This window comes from Oncorhynchus kisutch, linkage group LG8 (genome assembly GCF_002021735.2).
Source record: "Oncorhynchus kisutch isolate 150728-3 linkage group LG8, Okis_V2, whole genome shotgun sequence".
NCBI classification, from domain to species: Eukaryota; Metazoa; Chordata; class Actinopteri; order Salmoniformes; family Salmonidae; genus Oncorhynchus; species Oncorhynchus kisutch.
In genome coordinates, this window is record NC_034181.2 from 30,423,207 (window position 1) to 30,442,540 (window position 19,334).

The 19,334-nt window shown below is 41.4% G+C and overlaps 1 protein-coding gene across 2 annotated transcripts; it reads left to right on the forward strand.

Annotated features, from left to right (window-relative positions):
• Positions 1-446: 446 nt before the first annotated feature.
• rab11fip1a (RAB11 family interacting protein 1 (class I) a) lies at positions 447-17,491 on the forward strand. Of its 2 annotated transcripts, XM_020489965.2 has the most exons (5): positions 447-1,442; positions 5,602-6,041; positions 6,163-7,093; positions 15,445-15,550; positions 15,668-17,491. In XM_020489965.2, the coding sequence occupies exons 1-5, from the start codon at positions 1,087-1,089 to the stop codon at positions 15,872-15,874; spliced, it is 2,040 nt and encodes a 679-aa protein (XP_020345554.1). In that variant the 5' UTR covers positions 447-1,086; the 3' UTR covers positions 15,875-17,491. The 2 variants fall into 2 exon arrangements, with proteins under 2 accessions (XP_020345554.1, XP_031685947.1); XM_031830087.1 differs by lacking the exons at positions 447-1,442; positions 5,602-6,041; positions 6,163-7,093 and adding an exon at positions 12,407-14,839.
• The last annotated feature ends 1,843 nt before the right edge of the window (positions 17,492-19,334 follow it).

Genomic DNA, 19,334 nt, shown 5'->3' on the forward strand with positions numbered 1-19,334 from the left:
GGGCAATAGCCTTCTCTGATATGAACAGGAGGTGAATGCGAATAAAGGAGTTTGAGAAACTCAGTGACCGGATGTCTGAGCACCAGCTGCTCCTGAAGCCTCTTTTCATATTAGCCTTTCTTGATGTTGTGGTCTAATTTGTGAAATCTTGCTCTCTATTAAACAAAGCTGAAACCTTTGTCACTAAACCGTTTTTATGACAATTAGTTATATTTGTGTAGACCTTTTTTGTTAAATTACATTTCAAATTACAATACAATAACAAAAAAACATTATAGTAAAATAATAAAACCACTACACTTTAATTGAGTTTCAAAAGTTAAAGTACCTAAAATAAATCAAATAAGATCAGGGGTTACAAATGTACAAACCTGATCCTAGACCAGTGCCACTGTCCAATCACCGTAGGTCGTCAACTTATTGACGCAAATTTTAACCAATCAGATAGGAATGTAGGAGAGTATGGGAAGGAAGAATGGTTTATGAGGAAGTTTATCGTCCAACAAAGAAAAAAGTCAAGAGAGGCAATGAAAAGTAATTATTACAGACAGTCGTTGTGTTATTGTTTGACCTCTTTGTATTACAACGCAGAGTACAATTTGCTTATAGAAGAAAATGTTATACGATGGTCCTTGTCGAACGTCTGAATTTGGGCAAGTTAAAGTAGCTAGTAAGGTAGCTACTGCAGCTAACGTTAGCGAGTTCTTGATATTTCATCTTTACTTCGCCATTAAGTTAGCTAGTAGTAAGGACCAACACCTGGGTTGCATTAGCTAATTGAGACTGATATATAGGTTAGTGACATTACTCCGACTCCACTTGTCATAGCCACTGCGTCCGTAGAATTTTAGAGTGAAGTGGGAGTGTCAAGTGTGTCGACATCATCATCATCATCATCATCATCATCATCAGATACCCGGCCGAGAGTCGACAATCGTCATTATACATTACCGAGGACAACGACCTATCGGTAGTAACGTTTGGTCTGTCAGTCTCTGGAAGTGAAGACAAAGTCGTTAGGATATCCTAAAACCTGCTAAAGTATTTTTTTTTTGGCAAGCTTAGCTAGCTAGCTAAAGCTTTGAAATGGCTTTGGCTGACCAAAGGCAAAGCCATCAGTGGTATCCCACAAGCGTACAGGTAACTGTGTTCCAAGCCAGGAATTTGAGGATCAAAGGCAAGAATGGAACCAACGATGCCTATGCCATCATGCAGGTGGCCAAAGACAAGTTTTCTACCTCTGTTGCCGAAAAATGTGTCGCACCGGTATGGAAGGAAGAGGCAACGTTTGACCTGCCATTATTCCACCATGGAAATGCTGAACGCTGCACACTGTATATCATTGTAATGCACAGAGCTCTGGTGGGACTGGACAAGCTCCTGGGAAAAGCTGTGATCAACCTACTGGATCTACACGATAACAGTGCCCGGAAAAAGACTGAGTAAGTAGCTCATGTTGAATAAAGATAAAGGATCTGTGTAGATATTATTTTATTTATATATATTTAAAACTAATTCTCCACTGAGAGGGGGGGTTCTTTGTGTAGCCAGAATGGTATTAGTGATAGGAATGTCTGCTCTGTTACGTGTCACCATTGACTTGATGAATTTCACTGACATAGCAGAGCTGAAATTCCATTTCGTTTATCAGGAGGCTGATAAATATATATATTATACTCTACATCCATCGACTTCTGCACATTTGAACAGTCATGTTGACACACCTAAAGCACAGCCAGAGAAGGCCATTCCAGATCCCTTATCAGTAGTCAAGTGGGAGAACCGAAACCATGGAGCTGGTTGGGAAAACGATCTGATTATGTTGGGTGAGGTCACTATTCCTCTGCCTTCTTATCAAACTGTAACTTTAGGCTGTGAATACTTGAGCTGATACCCTAACCATGTCTCCCCTTTTAGTTGTTTGAAATGTTCCATCTGAACAGTAGTTGGAGAATTCCAGCTCATTTAGTTTGAGCCGATCTCTGGCCTTCACAGCTGGATGGGGTCGTGATGCATGCCATGTTATATCTCATTATGAGGAATGTTGTCCAGTGAATACGTTCCTGCCATTTCCCCATGTTTCTTCAAGGTTATTTAACTGAGGGCTAGTCAAACCATCATACTGACATGTGAAATGACATGGGTTGGGGCAATGATGTCATTCACAACAATGGTGGGATAGGCTCTGTCATGGGTGTAGCAAGCATTAAAACAAAACATTATTCCATGATTTGAGGCAAAATGTACACACCCACATCTTTATGTAATAGTGTTTTTAAGACTGTTCGCTGACTTAAACATGGACAGAAGACTGAAGGACATTTAAATTTCAATATTGAAGACTGCAGACTATCTAACTTTGACTTGTAGGCTATTTGTTGCAATTGAGGGCAGTGAGTGACTGTCATGGTTGTATCCTCCTGTGTAGAATACTCTCTGTATAGGCTGTCCCAAGGGCAGCCTTTGTACAGTGATTAGGCTCATTCACTTGTTTACTGTACACTCATATCTGGAACCTTATCTAGCATTTACTCAGTTGTGTTTGTACAGCTTTTTATGACTCATATTGCTCCTTCTCTCTCATACAAGGGTATTGGGAGGTTGCTCTTTGTTCCCTCTTGCAGCGTATAGTATTAGATTACTGTCCTACATCAGTTGATGTGTTGGTTTGACATTGTCCTCTCCCAATGTAGCAGAATATGTTCTCAGCATGAAACAAAGTGATATGATGGCAAATAATGCACCATGTTACTGACCATATTCCACAGTTCACACTTACCCTTTCACCTAATAGGCCTAAGTTACACAACTTGGATATTGAAAAATTAAGGCACTACTGACAACAATATAGGCCTATGTTAAGTGTGCTCTTTTGGTATTCCTGTTTCCGCATTAAAATGGACTTGGCTATAGACCCGTCATCTTCATGGTTCTTCTATCAAACAAATTTATACCGTTTAGTCTGTCATGTTAGGCATTAGCTGGATGTGACATGTTAATCATTATGCTTCAGAGGGAAATCGGGGCCTCTACTACTTTCTCTCAGAGAGAACTCGTCCACCAGCAGACCTCCACTCCTCTATCAGGGCCAGGGTTTTCTATTTATCTGTAAACACTATCACATGTGCCATGTCAACACACAGTTCCTTTTAACTCATATAATCCCTTCACTGAACCATTGTTCAGAGTCTGACCTGTATTACATAAAATACATTGAAATATTGTCTTATGTTCTCAATTGTATCCCATTGTACTGTGCTCTGGTAGTAGTTGCTGTTTTGCTTGGCATGGCCCAGTTTGAGAAGGAAATTAGGAATGCTTGGACAAGGCATAGCACATTTCATTAGCCTACACCTCCTAGGAAGACTCCCTACTGTTCTGTTAGGCTTTATGGAATGTAGACTAGGTTTACTCCCATGCATGTTTCCCCACAGGTTCCTGTCTGGATATTTGTTTTATTACACCAGTAAGGGCAGGGAAATGATGTACTGAACTTCACATGAACTACATAGAATGTCTGATCACTGCCCAGCAGAGTGCAGCGCATTTTCAGCTGAACGCATCCTAAATATAGACCCATCGGCTAGCTAACTATCAGCAATGAGTAAAAAGTGACCAGTTTCTTTTACTGCCTATGGAAGTATGATGTCCTCCGGGAAGAATGTTTGTAGTGCTCAGTAGAGCCACAGCTTATTGATCAGAACTCTGACCCCCTGAATGCTTTCCTTGTCCCAGCTGACCCTGAAACATCAGGGACGACACTGAATTTAACCAGGGATTTCTGGCCTCTACTGGCTTTCCTTTTGTAGGCCTGTCTAAATGTTGTTTTTTTTAGCTTCCATTATGATAACTCAAGTGAAGATGCAAAAATATTAAGCTCCTAGGCCTACTGCGAGTGACTGAATATGCAAAAACGGCACACTGCAAGGGGCTTCCACTTAACCTGCTCCGGCATGGGTTGTTGCTCTGGTCTTGGGAAGGTGAGAGTTCACCTGGGAGACAGTCTGAGCTGCACTTTGTATTACTGGGATTAGCCTACCGGTCTGCTTATTGACAAAATCTAGCATTGCTCTTATTGTGCGAGGTCTCTGCAATCACAGAGGCTGTTATGGAAAGGGCTCTCCAGAACTCCTACTTTTCCTTTTGTGCAGAGTGGGCCTAAACTGCATTGAGTTTACAGCCCATTTACGTCAGCACTGGAGGAGCTGGATCTATTCTAGGTCAAAACTAGTGCAAAAGTTCAGTAATAGTTTTATCAAGTCATGTTTGACCCCATTTCCTGGCATCATGACGTTGAAAAAGTTTTCGTAGCTCATTCGTCACATTTGACCTTCAGTACTTTGGTTCTGCGTCATTTGGCTATATGATTTGTTTTTTAATTGAACGGGCGGCCCTACACTGAAACAAAATATAAACGCATCATTTGTTGGTTTAATGAGCTGAAATAAAAGCCCAGAAATTTTCCATATGCACAAAAAGCTTATTTCTCTCAAGGTTTGTGTGTACATTTGTTTACATCCCTGTTAGTGAGCATTTTTCCTTTGCCCAGATAATCTATTTACCTGACGGGTGTGGCATATCAAGAAGCTGATTAAACAGCATGATCATTACACAGGTGCACCTTGTGCTGGGGACAATAAAAGGCCACTCAAGTTTTGATGGAGCATGCATTTGGCATGCTGACTGCAGGAATGTCCACCAGAGCTATTGCCAGAATGTAATATTAATTTCTCTACCATAAGCCGACTCATTTCAGAATTTGGTAGTGCAACCAGCCGCACAACCACATACCATGTCTGAGACCAGCCACCCGGATAGCTGATGAAACTGTGGGTTTGCATAACCAAATAATTTTGCCCAAATTTCTGCCCAAACGGTAAGAAACCTTCTCAGGGAAGCTCATCTGCGTGCTCGTCGTCCTCAGCAGGGTCTTGACCTGACTGCAGTTCGGCGTCGTAACTAACAGAGTTCAGTGGGCAAATGCTCTTCACATAGGAATCCCAGTTTCAACTGTACCGGGAAGATGGCAGACTGCATGCATGGCGTTGTGTGGCCAAGCGGTTTGCTGATGGCAACGTTTTGAACAAAATGCCCCATTGTGGGGTTATTGTATGGGCAGGCATAAGCAATGGACAACGAACGTGGCTACGTTTTATTTATGGCAATTTTGAATGCACAGAGATACCTGAATACTCACCCGACATATCACCCATTGAGTATGTTGGGATACTCTGGATCGACGTGTACGACCGCATGTTCCAGTTCCCACCAATATCCAGGAACTTCACAGCCATTGAACAGGAGTGGGACAACAGGCCATAATCAACAGCCTGATCAACTCTGTCAAGTCGATGTCACACCAGATTCTAATTGGTTTTCTGATCACGCGCCTTTAAATGTTTTTTTTAAATTTTTTAATGTTGATGTATCTGTGACTAACAGATGGATATCTATATTCCCAGTCATATGAAATCCATAGATTAGGTCCGAATGAGTTAATTTCAATTGACTGATTCCCTTATGAACTAACTCAGTAAAATCTTTGACATTTTTGCATTTTATTTTTGTTGAGTGTAATATCTTTCTCCCACTCATTTTCAGTTGGTACAAACTGCTGGATAAGAATGGGAAGGAGGACAAAGTCAAAGGGGAAGTGATGTTGGACATTCAGTTTATGAGAAACAACTTGACAGCCAGCATGTTCGACCTTTCCATGCAAGACAAACCACGCTCCCGCATCGGAAAGCTCAAGGACATTGTGCGTGGGAAGAAAAAGGACAGCTTCTCTGACTCAGCCTCTGCAATAGTTCCCTCTGTCAGCCAGGTACTGACTGACAGCGAGGGAGAGGGTGACTCTCACTCAGTGTACTCAGAGTTCCCTGAGGCCAAGAAGAAATCCAAGCTCAAGTCCCTCTTTGCTCCTAAATCCAACTTGCAGCGCAACGTCTCCCAGTCAATGTCCACACTGGGTACTCTTCCTGAGAAGAATGCATCCCTCAGTGGCAGTCGCTCTTCTGGACTCAATGTGGATTCTCCTGATGGTGAGCTCTTTTCATTCAGCTTAAACATTTTGACTTCTGACTGTAGACCTAGTTTATATTTGAGTAATGATGATGATTGTCATATGCAATAAACTCCTTCACTGTCGCTTTCTATCTACAGTTAAAAAGAAGTTCATGTTCCTGGACCACAAGCGGACAGGCAGCAATGACAGCAAGGTGTCTACAGGACCTTTTTCTCTTCTGGGCAGATCCAAGCAGAAGGATGACCCAAATGGCACGTGCATCAACGGCAACCATGTGTATGCAGAGGAGGTAGAGCCCAAGTCTGGGTCCACCCTCAGCCTCAACAGCTCTGGTCAGGGCTCAGTGGAGGATGTACGCAGCCGCAGGCAACCATCTGACGTCTCGCTAGAGTCCCTCAAGAGCCTCTCTGTCCCCACCTACAGAATGGAGTCTGCAGATGGGGCTCTGCTGGAGCAACGGCGCCTTAAGGAGGAGGAAAAAAGACAGACCGAGGAGCAGAGACGGAATGAGGAGAAACACAGAGCGCAGCTCAAGATACTGCAGGAGGAGGAGGAACGCAAGCAACAGGAGGAGCAGGAGAGGAGGAGAAAGTTCCAGGAGGATGAGGAGAGGAGGAATAAGCAGCGGGAAGAGGAGCTGAAGCGCCTAGCGGAAGAAAGGATACGGCTGGAGGCTGAGGAGCTTCAGAGGCTGAGGGAGGACCAGAGGCAGCAGGAGGAGGCCAAGAAAGCAGAGGAGCAGAAACAACAGGAGGAGGCCTCTGTGGCTGAGAGGCTGTCCTCTCTGTTTGGTATGATCAGGAAGAAGGAGGAGAAAAAGGAAGAGCAGCAGACTAGCACCAAGGAGGAGAGGCCCAACCCAGCTCCCAGACGCTTCACCAGAGATTTGGAGGGCCCTCCACACACCGCCAACCCATTTGAGGAGATCCCTCTCAGTCCAGACCCTCCAAACCTGTCTGAGGAGAGCCCGGTGGACTCCCAGAAGGCTGTTTGCAGCCCCAACACCACGAGCTCTGCGGTCTTCCTCAACTCCAACCGCACTGCCAAGGTGTCTGCAGTCAAGCCTAGGTAGGTGGCAGTCTTGTTCTAATGCACTTACAGCTCTATTATAACTTGAGATCTGCGTAGCTAAGACCAAACTTTGTGCGACTCTCCCATCAATGCATGGTTTTAATAGTGCAGTTAGGATTTGTCCTTTTCTCTGCTGTAACTCTTGTCAGAACATCAGGTAGGCCTACATGACATTAGTAGGCTGACAAAGCTTACATCTACAATGGTAAGTGGAGCTACTATATACACAATGTACTTCACTGCTGATCAGGTAACACTAACCAATAAGCATTTTCTGTCTCAGTATTTTGCTAATGGGGTGCTAGACGGTTTTCATGTTATTTCCAGTTAGCTAGTTTTATAGCATATGCAACACATCACGTTGACTGCCTTAGCAGCCTTTCATCTAACCATACATGTATCTCTCCTATTATTATTTTGAATAAACCACTTTCTCTTACTGCATTCTTAGAACTCTCCTAAAATCCATATTTTCACTCAAATTGCTGTATGTTGTTCTGATTGAATAGCTGTGGTGATGAGTTTTCCTTGCTTGCTATCCAATGGAACTTTAAGTGGTTTTAATATTCCCAGTTGCTTATGGTGGTTTGGGGATTAGTGATCAGATGGTGGTATGGTTTAGGTTGAATTATCTGTACACCAGATCATGTCTCCAATCTACACTGGCTGCAATTAGCCTAGTATTCTGAGTTTCATCTTCGTTCCTCTTGATCGTCTTTTTAAAGATGGAATCTGCAGTAGGAGAAATGGTGCCACTCCACTTCACAGCCGTAGTTATTATTTTGTTGACGAATCGTAGGTGAGGCGTAGTTAAAAATAAGTTTGCAGTAACTTATTTGTTGTAATATCGCAAATGGACGTTGCAGTTTCACCATTAAGAATTCCAGCTTTAAGGCTCTTATAAAAGCCTTGACAAACATGAGCGTGGATCACCATCGTGAATTCCATCTGGCGCGTGATGGACCTGTTTGGCCACTGTGCTGATTGTTCTGCAGTGTGGAATCTAGGTGTGTCTGAGACTGGGTGATATAGTGCAGAACAGGTTGGGAGGGCTGAAGTGAGCTAACACTGGGTGACTAAGTACATTGGGACTATCTGCTGGTGCAAACAAGGCTGTTTTTTTTCTCTCTCATCTACTTCTGGATTTATTTTAATCTTTCTTTCCTAATGGTGAGTTGTCCACTCAATATAGTCCGAGTCCTTTTAAAGGAGGACATACTTTTTTAGTTTTGCCATAGCCTGATCTTATTTTACTACTGAATTTCTGACATTCTAAATCTAGATTTGTTTATTAGCTTTTTGCAAGAATGATACCCAATTTACTTTAAGGGCTATGTTTTTATAACAATCCTTAAGTGTTAAGAGCAAGGCAGTTGTGGTTATTTCCAAATTGTTTAATTCCATCAAGACATTATCAGGTGTGATGATCTGCTTACAAAAAAATAATGTTGGATGTTTTTGCATGTTTGTGGTAGAGCGTGTTTCGTAGGGCTGGGCAGTATGGCCCAAGTATCATATCCCGGTGTTATTTTTATATGCCGGTATTTTGATTTTAAATAATAAAAGTTATACATTTAGTTTTGAGTAGTGTGTGACCCTAGGGTGGCAACATACACTCTCTAAAGTGATTTCAATGGGTCTTTCTCCATTGTGATTGTTTTATACTGTTTAATTCAACTTTAATCAAAATTAATTTGATCATTTCCATTCTGACATGTAGGGTTGCACGAAATGTGCAAACAATCTTGACCATTTTTTAAACAATATGTTGCAATTGCGATTTGACTTTGTGATTTTAGAGCAAAACACTTGGGTGAACAGTTGGACTCGTGGAAATAGTTTGAGTATAATAGTGGGAACTTTAAATGGTGTTTTACATGATGACAAATTTAAGTATTTCCTAGGGGACCCTTTAATCTTTGGCTACATTGAATGTTTTCTCTGAGCTACTTCATGTAGCTAACATTTTTGCGTTGTGGATTCCTCTTTGAAGAAACTGTTGCACAAAAACATGCAATGTAGGTCTACACCTATAGGCTGTATAGCTAGTTAAGTTTGTTGGCTCAGTACATTTATTAGCTAAAAATTAGCATTAATGGCTAACAAGAATTAGGCTCAACTTACTAAGAATAGACAAACTAGCTGTTTGCAGATGTAAGAAGCAAACTAAGTGTAATTACAGCACACTTAATATTAAGAAGCTAAATGAAAACCGCATTGTCATCATTGTTGCATGTGCTGCGTTTACTATGCAGAGACTGAACGCAAGTGTCATGCTCGAGGAACAACAAATGTTCTCCTTGAGTGATGGGGCAGGGTAGGTCTGTGGAAAGCTGCATGGGGAAAGCCGAGAGAAATAGATATACTACAGATCAAAAGATTGGGGTCACTTAGCAATGTCCTTGTTTTTGAAAGATAACATCAAATTGATCACAAATACAGTGTAGACGTTGTAAATGACTACTGTACTGGAAACTGCTTTTTTTTAATGGAATATCTAGAGGCACATTATCAGCAACCATCACTCCTGTATTCTAATAGCACGTTGTGTTAGCTAATCAAAGTTTATCATTTGAAAAGGCTAATTCATCATTAGAAAACCCTTTTGCGATTACGTTAGCACAGCTGAAAACTGTTCTGATTAAAGAAGCAATAAAGCTAGTCTTCAGACTAGATGAGAAACCTGTACTCCGGGATGCTGGCCTTCTAGGCAGTTCCAATGTCTGTTCTTTTGACCATCTTAATATTTTATTTTTATTGGCCAGTCTGAGAGATGCCGTTTGCTTTGCAACTCTGCCCAGAAGGCCAGCATCCTGGAGTCGCCTCTTCACTATTGATGTTGAGGCTGGTGTTTTGTGGGTACTATTTAATGAAGCTGCCAGTTGGGGACTTGAGAGGTGTCTGTTTCTCAAACTAGACACACTAATGTACTTGTTCTCTTGCTCAGTTGTGCACCGGGGTCTCCCAATCTTTCTATTCTGTATAGAGCCAGTTTGCGCAATTTCTTGGCAATTTCTCGCATGGAATGGCCTTCATTTCGCAGAACAAGAATAGACTGACGAGTTTCAGAAGAAATGTATTTGTTTATATCCAGTTTGAGCCTGTAATCGAACCCACAAAGGCTGATGCTCCAGATACTCAACTAGTCTAAAGAAGGCCAGTTCCCTTTTTCTTCTTCAATCAGAACAACAGTTTTCAGCTGTGCTAACATGATTGCAAAAGGGTTTTCGAATGATCAATTAGCCTTTCTTTTAATTATAAATTTGGATTAGCTAATACAATGTGCCTTTGGAACACAGGAGTGATGGTTGCTGATAATGGGCCTCTGTACACCTATGTAGATATTCCATAACAAATCTGCCGTTTCCAGCTACAATAGTCATTTACAACATTGGCAATGTCTGCACTGTATTTCTGATAAATTTTGTAATTTTAATGGACAAAATGTACATGTAATTTAAAACCAAGGACATTTCTAAGTGACCCCAAACTTTTATTTATTTATATATATATATATATATATATATTATATTATATATATATATATTATATTATATTATATATATTATATATATTTATTTAAAACTAGGCAAGTCGGTTAAGAACATTCTTATTTACAATGACTGCCTTCACCGGCAAAACCCGGACGGCGCTGGGACGATTGTGGGACTCCCAATCACAGCCGGTTGTGATAAAGCCTGGATTCAAACCAGGGTGTCTAGTGACGCCTCAAGCACGGAGATGCAGTGTCTTAGATCGCTGCGCCACTCGGCAGCCCAGCGACGACTCAAGTAGCGAAGTAAAGTATAAAAATGGACGTTTTAACAAACCAAACATTCAATTTTTTTTATAGAAGGTAAAGTAAAAACTCAAACCGGTCGGTGCATCAATACCACATATCGTAAAATACGGAATACCACCCAGCACTAACCAGACTGCATATACACTACCGGTCAAAAGTTTTGTAACACCTACTCATTCAACTTTTTTATTTTATTTTTTTAACTAGAATTGTAGTGAAGACATTAAAACTATGAAATAACACATGGAAACATGTAACCAAAAAAGTGTTAAACAAATATTTTAGATTATTCAAGTACCCTCCCTTTGCCTTGATGACAGCTTTGCACACTTGGCATTCTCTCAACCAGCTTCACCTGGAATGCAATTAAATTAATAGGTGTGCCTTGTTAAAAGTACATTTGTGGAATTTCTTTCCTGCTTAATCCGTTTGAGACAATCAGTGGTGGTGTGGAAAGGTAGGGGGTATACAGAACATAGACCAAATTATGGAAAGAAAAGCTCAAATAAGCAAAGAGAAATGACAGTTCATCTTTACTTTAAGATCTGAAGGTCAGTCAATATGGAACATTTCAAGAACTTTGAAAGTTTCTTCAAGTGAAATCACAAAAACCATCAAGCTATGATGAAACTTACTCTCATGAGGATCACCACAGGAATGGAAGACCCAGAGTTTCCTCTGCTGCAGATAATAAGTTCATTGACGTTACTAGCCCCAGAAATTGCAGCCCAAATAAATGCGTCCGAGTTCAAGTAACAGACACATCAACTGTTCAGATGACTGTGTGAATCAGGCCTTCATGGTCGAATTGCTGCAAAGAAACCACTACTAAAGGACGCCAATAAGAAGGGACTTGCTTGGGCCAAGAAACATAAGCAATGGACATTAGACCGGTGTAACTTTTTGTCCTTTGGTCTGGAGTCCAAATTGAAGATTTGTTTCCAACCGCCGTGTCTTTGTGAGAGACGGTGTGGGTGAACGAATGATCTCTGCATGTGTATTTCCAACCATAAAGCATGGAGGATGAGCTGTGGGGGTACTTTGCAGGTGACACTGTCAGTGTTCTATTTAGAATTCAAGGCACACTTAACCAGCATGGCTACCACAGCATTCTGCAGCGATATGCCATCACATCTGTTTTGCGCTTGTTTTTCAACAGGACAATAACCCAACAAACCTCCAGGCTGTAAGGGCTATTTTACCAAGAAGCAGAGTGATGATGTTCTGCATCAGATGACCTGGCCTCCACAATCCACTGACCTCAACCCAATTGAGATGGTTTGGGATGAGTTGGACGGCAGAGTGACGCAAAAGCAAGTGCTCAGCATATGTGTGAAATCCTTCAATTTCTTGAGGAAAAGCATTCCTCATGAAGCTGGTTGAGAGAATGGCAAGACTGTGCAAAGCTGTCATCAAAGCAGGGTGGCTTCTTTGAAGAATCTCAAATATGAAATATATTTTGGTTTAACACCATTTTTTTATTCTTTACTACATGATTCCATATGTGTTATTTCATAGTTTTGATGTCTTCACTATTGTTCTACAATGTAGAAATGTGTAAAAATGTAATCTCGAATGAGTAGGTGTTCTAAAATTTTGGACCGGTAGTTTATATTTATCATTACTGCAACTGGAAAATAATTTTGAAACAAGCATTTGAAATATCATACAGAAAATGCTCTGGGTTCACAAGATTTATCATCATTAGGGGTCCATATGATGAACAAAGAATAGAAAAGAGCAGAGACTGATTTTTATTTTTTTGAGCAGACTTTAAAGAACACTAGTTTCTGAAATGTTCTTGTAAGCATTCAGGGTGCATCATCACATGTGAATATAAGATCTTGATGGAATGAAGCACCACTGTAAGATGAGGCAAACTCCTGAGTTGTTGGTTATTTCAGCTGTCATGGGCAAGCTCAGCTCTGGTGTGACTGTCCCCAACTGACCTCCAGGTTTTCACTCCTAGGCAGATTAGTGGAGTCCCTGAAGCAGCCTGAAACCCCCGACAGACTCCCATAGGCAGCAAACTCCCTCCCTGCGCTGAATCCTTTCTCTCTAGCGTCCCCTCTGAGTCTCCTGATGTTCTCCAACCTCCACTCCTCGCTTGCTCCCGCTAAGGTGCGGAGGAGCCCCTCCAAGTATCCCTACAGCAGCACTGAGAACCTGGCTGCCATAGGATCTTCCCCCAATGGATCTGACAAGAAGCGGCGAGATCCTCTGTCCCCCAGCCCAATGGAACCACAAAGCCATGGAAAATCCAATGCAGGCTTCAGAATTGTCTCTGCAAAATCTGCTGTTGCAAGTGGCGATCCTGTGCCAATTAAGGCGGTTGAGGGCAAAATACCTCCTCTACCTCTTCCTGACTACGATAGCCTGTTCCCACAGAAGAGATATGGAGTACAAGGGCAGACTCGATGGGACCATATAATTGCAGAGGTGAATCAGAGACAGCAAGAATATGTGCCTCAGCTCATTGGTAAAGAGATGAGTGTGGATGGCCCAGACCTCGACTCACCAGGACCTCCACGCAATGATAAATATTCCTACTTGCAGGAGCGGGCAGCAGAGCACTTACACCAGCAACAGACACAAGTTCAGAAATTTCAATCTACCTCTTTGAGGAGCATAGGGCCCAGCAGTTTGCCAGCACTCACTCCCCCTTCCAAACCAGGAGCTGCAGTCCCCCTTAGACTAGTGGTAGACTCTAACACAAACCAAGACCAGAGCACTATACAGGCTAATCCACCTGAGGCGCCCAATGCCTTTGTCTCCAAAGTCTTGGTCTCTACAAAATCCATGGTTCAGAAAAGAGACATACCCTTCGTGACACCTCGGGAGGATGCAAAGGTGATAAACACATCTTTTGCTACAGCCAGTGATGGCAAACATGTTTTCTCAACAGAAAAACATAGACCTACATCACGAGTGGTTTTGGTGTCAAGTTCTACAGATGAACCTAAAGGACTGCCAAACACTCCCAAAGAGATCCCCGCAGCCAAACCCAGACAAAGGTTAGTCCACAAAGAGCCATTGAGACCTGCAGATCATGAGCAGACATTAGCAGGGTCTACCAGTGTAGAGCAGGAGAACAGATTGGAGAGGAGAGCCTCAACCCTCGATATCATGAGAAGGAGTAGTCCAGTGACTGCAAAGAACACTGAGGTGACTGCTTACAATGAAAAGCAACTCTTGTTTGACTCTGCAGAAAGCGACATTGATAAAAAAGCACAGTTGGAACACATTATGAAAGCGAAGTTTGCTGAACTTGACTCCTTCCCCATTGCCGATATCCTGCCTAAAGACCCACGGGCCCACCCAGAGCCAAGCCACAGTGGAGATTACTTGTTCACTGGAGAACCACAGAGAAACCGCAAGCTTAAAGAACAGGCAATGACAACTGATGACTTGGATAAACTTTTCGTGCCAAACAATCCAACGGATCCCTTTGCCAGTTTTAATGATGGTGACTCGGATGAACCTCAAGAGCAGGAAAAAACGGAAGAACACAGTCCTGCTTTTCAAAGGGGATTTTCCCAAATTAAAAAGAAACAAGGAGCACCCCAGCCTTCAGCTAATTCAAGTAATAAAGCAGTGATTGGAAAAATTGAGGTAGTTAAACAAAACCCTTCACCCAGAGAAGACAAGCTGATCATCTCAGCCGCTACAACAGGATGTGTAAAACTGTCGCCTAAAAATACTAGACAAAGTAAACTCTATTGCAGAGATGGGGTGGAATCTAAGTGGGCAGCAGACCCTTTTACTTCCTCCTCCCATGTACCTTCTGTCCTGACTTCTGAGCCCCCCCAGTCCATAGGGGGAGAGCTTACCTCACAGACCGGGGAAAAGACCCTGCTACGGGCCTGTGTCTCACCCTCTGAGGTGCAGCCACTCACTGTGCTGAGTAGCAATGTTGGTGGGCCAGCCTCAACTCCACGCAGGTGAGCCTAAACCCCTCTATAGATATAGCCAGCCTTCAATAATTGCATGTATAAACACGGGATTTTTTTTTTTTTCACGTGTCAATTGGTCCATGTCTAACAGGCAAACAAACACTATGGCCTAAACTATAATTTCGATTATATGGATGGTCAGTCCTTGCATCCATTGCTATGTCTATGAATTTGAGTCGTTCCATTTCTCCAGGCTCATCCCTCAGCTTTTGTTTTAAATGACGAACTCTAGCTTCATGCTTAGTCTCACTACTTTTTGGTATTTGGCGTTTCAGTCTCAATCAAATTCTTCAGGGAATATTTTGAAATGGCTGGGTAACTCTGATCAAAGGGGTTGTTTGTTAGTGGTTTTGGTATGAAACGGGGATATGCTGCAGCGTTTCTGTTTTGTTCAACTTGGGGAAAGTATTCTCTGTGTAGCCTTATTTCATAATTGCTGTGCTTATCTCACAGGGGGAGGATTTGTGGTTTTCTATACCTGCAGCCTAACTGAAATGGACCTCTGTTAATTCAATTAATCGTTTGACTTCAATGACATTGTTATGCTCCTCCGTTTTAGTGTTTTTTTTGTTGTAGTAATTTTCTCTTTCCAGGCCTCACCCAGTGAAGCCCATGAGCTCCACAGAGAGCCACGCTCCCATTAGCACCCCGGTAGTTGGAGAGATGTTGACTTATGACCGCACCCTGGGGAAGATGAAGGTACTGCATGTTGATATGTTTAATACTAATAAAACCAATACCTTTTTATTTAGCTATTAAAACCAAAAAGTGATGACTGCTGATGTCTGCTGTGACACTGTTTTGTACCATCCTCAGGCGCCAGGCATGGTGGAGAGTGGGCCCTACACCCAGCTGACCCAGGAGGAGTTGATTACCCTAGTGGTGAAGCAGCAGACGGAGCTCTCCAAGAAAGACTCAAAGATCGTTGAGCTAGAGGAGTACATAGACAACCTGCTGGTGCGTGTAATCGAGGAGAAGCCCAGCATCCTGCTGGGCCTCAACTCTGTCAAGCAGGCCCTGTAAGGTATGAGGAGTGGACTAGGGAACTGCAAGATCGAGGGAGATATTTAGGCTTCCACTCTAACATCTCCTGTAGTTTGGGTGTGTTTTTTATTTATTGCTGTCACTGTATTGGATCGAGCAATCTCTTATTTCCTTTGAGCATATGCACTTTTTTTTTTGTCTCCATGAGGAGTTGGACTAGGACAATCTCGAGGTTTCTTTTCAGAATGCTAGAATGTATGCTGAATAGTTTTTAAATGTTTTTTCTAGAACTATCACTCGATGCTACATCGCATCAAATTATTTTACAAGGTTTTGGAAATGAATGGTTGTAACACTATGGTACTGGAATTTCTTTTTATACTCATTTACCATATGCAAACATCTCTTGTCATTGCGTTGGTACTTTTATATGCTGTATAAACCATAATTGGCCCTCATTAGGCAAAATGGAACTGGAAGCTCTAGGTATGTTGATGTCCATGTCACTGATGAAATATCTCTGGCCAGGCCTTTGCACAGTGGTTCCATGTTGCCTACAATTTAGTGGATTTTAATTAGGCCATCTAGCTACTTTGGTGTCTGCTCATCCCAAAGCCTTAACACATATAATAATATGCTGGTTAGTGTTTGTTTTGTTGCATTCTTAAACCTTGACCTTTCCTTGTTTTTTCTAGGGTTATGTTTGATCCTTTTCTTTAAATGATCATGACGTGCCTTGTCGCTACCCCTTCTTGGTGTATTCAATCAAACACAAGTGTTAATCTAATACCAAATCGCATTATTGCAGGGTATGGTACAAGTACGTTAACCCTCTCAAAGTAAATGTAGGCTCATAGTGACATTTCAGATACACAGTGGTCTTACCTTATTAGCCTAGTTTGTTGAAGCATTATTGGACCTGTGATTTAGGCTTGTTCACACGGTTTGATTTGAAATGCATATCTGTCAACATTGCTTATTTTAGTTTTTTAGTTGCCTTTTTCCTTATTTTAGTTGTTTATACTGGCATCTTTTTAATTTGTCTAAAGGAGGAAAACATAATTTACAAAACCAGCGATGGATAGAGAACCAGCAATTTATTCCATGTTTGAGGCAGTAGTGTGGATTTGGTCACGCTAACTATAGATGGAGAGAGACCTGCTGTTCACTGTTTTCTTTCTTTTATGTCTGTAGTATCTACTCACTTGACTGTGCAGAGCACAATCTTTTCTATTTATGCAAAATAATGTAAGTGCACAACATGTCAAATATTTTATGCAAGAGTAATGACTAAGTTCAAATCGTTACACTTTGAGAAAGATCTTCCAATATATTTAGGCATTATGAGTAGTTTCAAAATTAACCTTATCCTTGTTAGATTTAATGCCTTTTTATTAAGCAGTAGGCTTACAACTTGTGTAAATCTGTCTCTGAATGTAATCTACTCAATGTTTCTTTGGTGACTATGCCTTTGTGAAATGTCATAGCAATAAGAAACAATATAAATGATAAACATTTCTGATTGTGCCTTCAGGGATTTTACTCATAAGACTTTGATTACTGTAAAATCTAGATTCCTTAAGATGGTTACACTGAATTTAAACAAAAAAGGTGTATGATATTTTCAATTGAAATAAAGTATAGTAAATCATGAAATGTTTTGTGTATGCTATTAGAGGCAGCTTGAAGACTTAATACTAGCTGTAGGCCTATGATACACCGAGGAACTGTGACATTAATTGAAACCACTTTCCTGCGTTCAATAGATTAACTACAGTTGAAGTCGGAAGTTTACATGCACCTTAGCCAAAGACTTTAAACTCAGTTTTTCACAATTCCTGACATTTAATCCTTGTAAAAATTCCCTGTCTTAAGTCAGTTAGGATCACAACTTTATTTTAAGAATGTGAAATGTCAGAATAATAGTAGAATTATTTCAGCTTTTATTTCTTTCATCACATTCCCAGTGGGTTATAAGTTTACATGCACTCAATTAGTATTTGGTAGCATTGCCTTTAAATTGTTTAACCTGGGTCAAATGTTTCCGGTAGCCTTCCACAAGCTTCCCACTATAAGTTGTGTGAATTTTGGCCCATTCCTACTGACAGAGCTGGTGTAACTGATTTCAGGTTTGTAGGCCTCCTTGCTCGCACATGCTTTTTCAGTTCTGCCGAAGCATTTTCTATAGGCTTGAGGTCAGTGCTGTCATGACGTTGCCCTCTGAGTACAGCGAGCACCATTCTCTGCTTCTACAACCAGACTGCTGTGGTCAGAGGTTGTAAATTCCTGAGAAGACCTCATGGACGCACAGTTATAGAGTAGTTTTTCAGGAAGACAAAGGAAATCCTTCCACCTCACAGAACTTGAGGTACAAATTTCATGTTCCAGAGAAAGTGTAAAATATCGGTGAAGAATCCAGCTACGAACTGGTCCGTTTGGCACAACTTGGGAAGCTCGAGAGACGGTGTGGCTACATTACCATAACACTGTTTATATAATAGCCTCGGATATGAGGTTTACACCTAATTGTTGTATAAGATGAGTGAGTATGATACTGTTTGTATAATTGCGTAATATGGTTGTGAACTGTTTAATGAAGAAAAATACAATTCCCTTTTGATTTGAACTAAATCAGAGGACTGCCCGTGAGCCCAGTTAGGGTCAGACTTCCTGGGACAGCCTTTTCTGCCATTCCGAATAAAACCCAACTTTGAGAAATGATCACCAGACCATGTTGCTCTCAATCACGGGAGTACAAAGGTTGCAGACCATTGCTGAATCTTTTAACCATCCCAAGTGGTTAAACTCTTAGACTATCGATACCGACAGAATAAGAACAAGTATTTGATATTGATTACTAGTCTGCAGCTAGGAATTCGGTATCATTGAACGCGAAGAACGACAACCGCCGAAACATCCTTTCTATAACGAATGTCACTTTGAACTATCTCCTCTAACCGAGAGGGAGAGACGGACGATTCTACAAAAGAAAGCCTTTTCACCAGCGATCAAGACGCTACATTGAGCGTAAATACACTGCTCAAAAAAATTATGGAATAATGTTTATAGATGTTCTTTTTTTAAACAAATGAATTAATAGTGAAAAGCTGAAATGTTTTGAGTCAAGGAGTATTCAACCCCTTTATGGCAAGCCTAAATAAGTTCAGGAGTAAAAACGTGCTCATTAACATGTCACATAACAAGTTGCATGGACTAATAGTGTTTAACATCATTTTTGAATGACTACTATCATCTCTGTACCCCACAAATGCAATTATCTGTTAGGTCCCTCAATCAAGCAGTGAATTTCAAACAGATTCAACCATGAAGACCAGGGAGGTTTTCCAATGCAGGTACCAATCTGTGGATCTGCCCCTGAACAAGGCAGTTAACCCACTGATCCTAGGCCATCATTGAAAATAAGAAATTCTTCTTAACTGACTTGCCTAGTTAAATAAAGGTCAAATAAATACCCTACAAGACTTGAGGCTGTAATCAC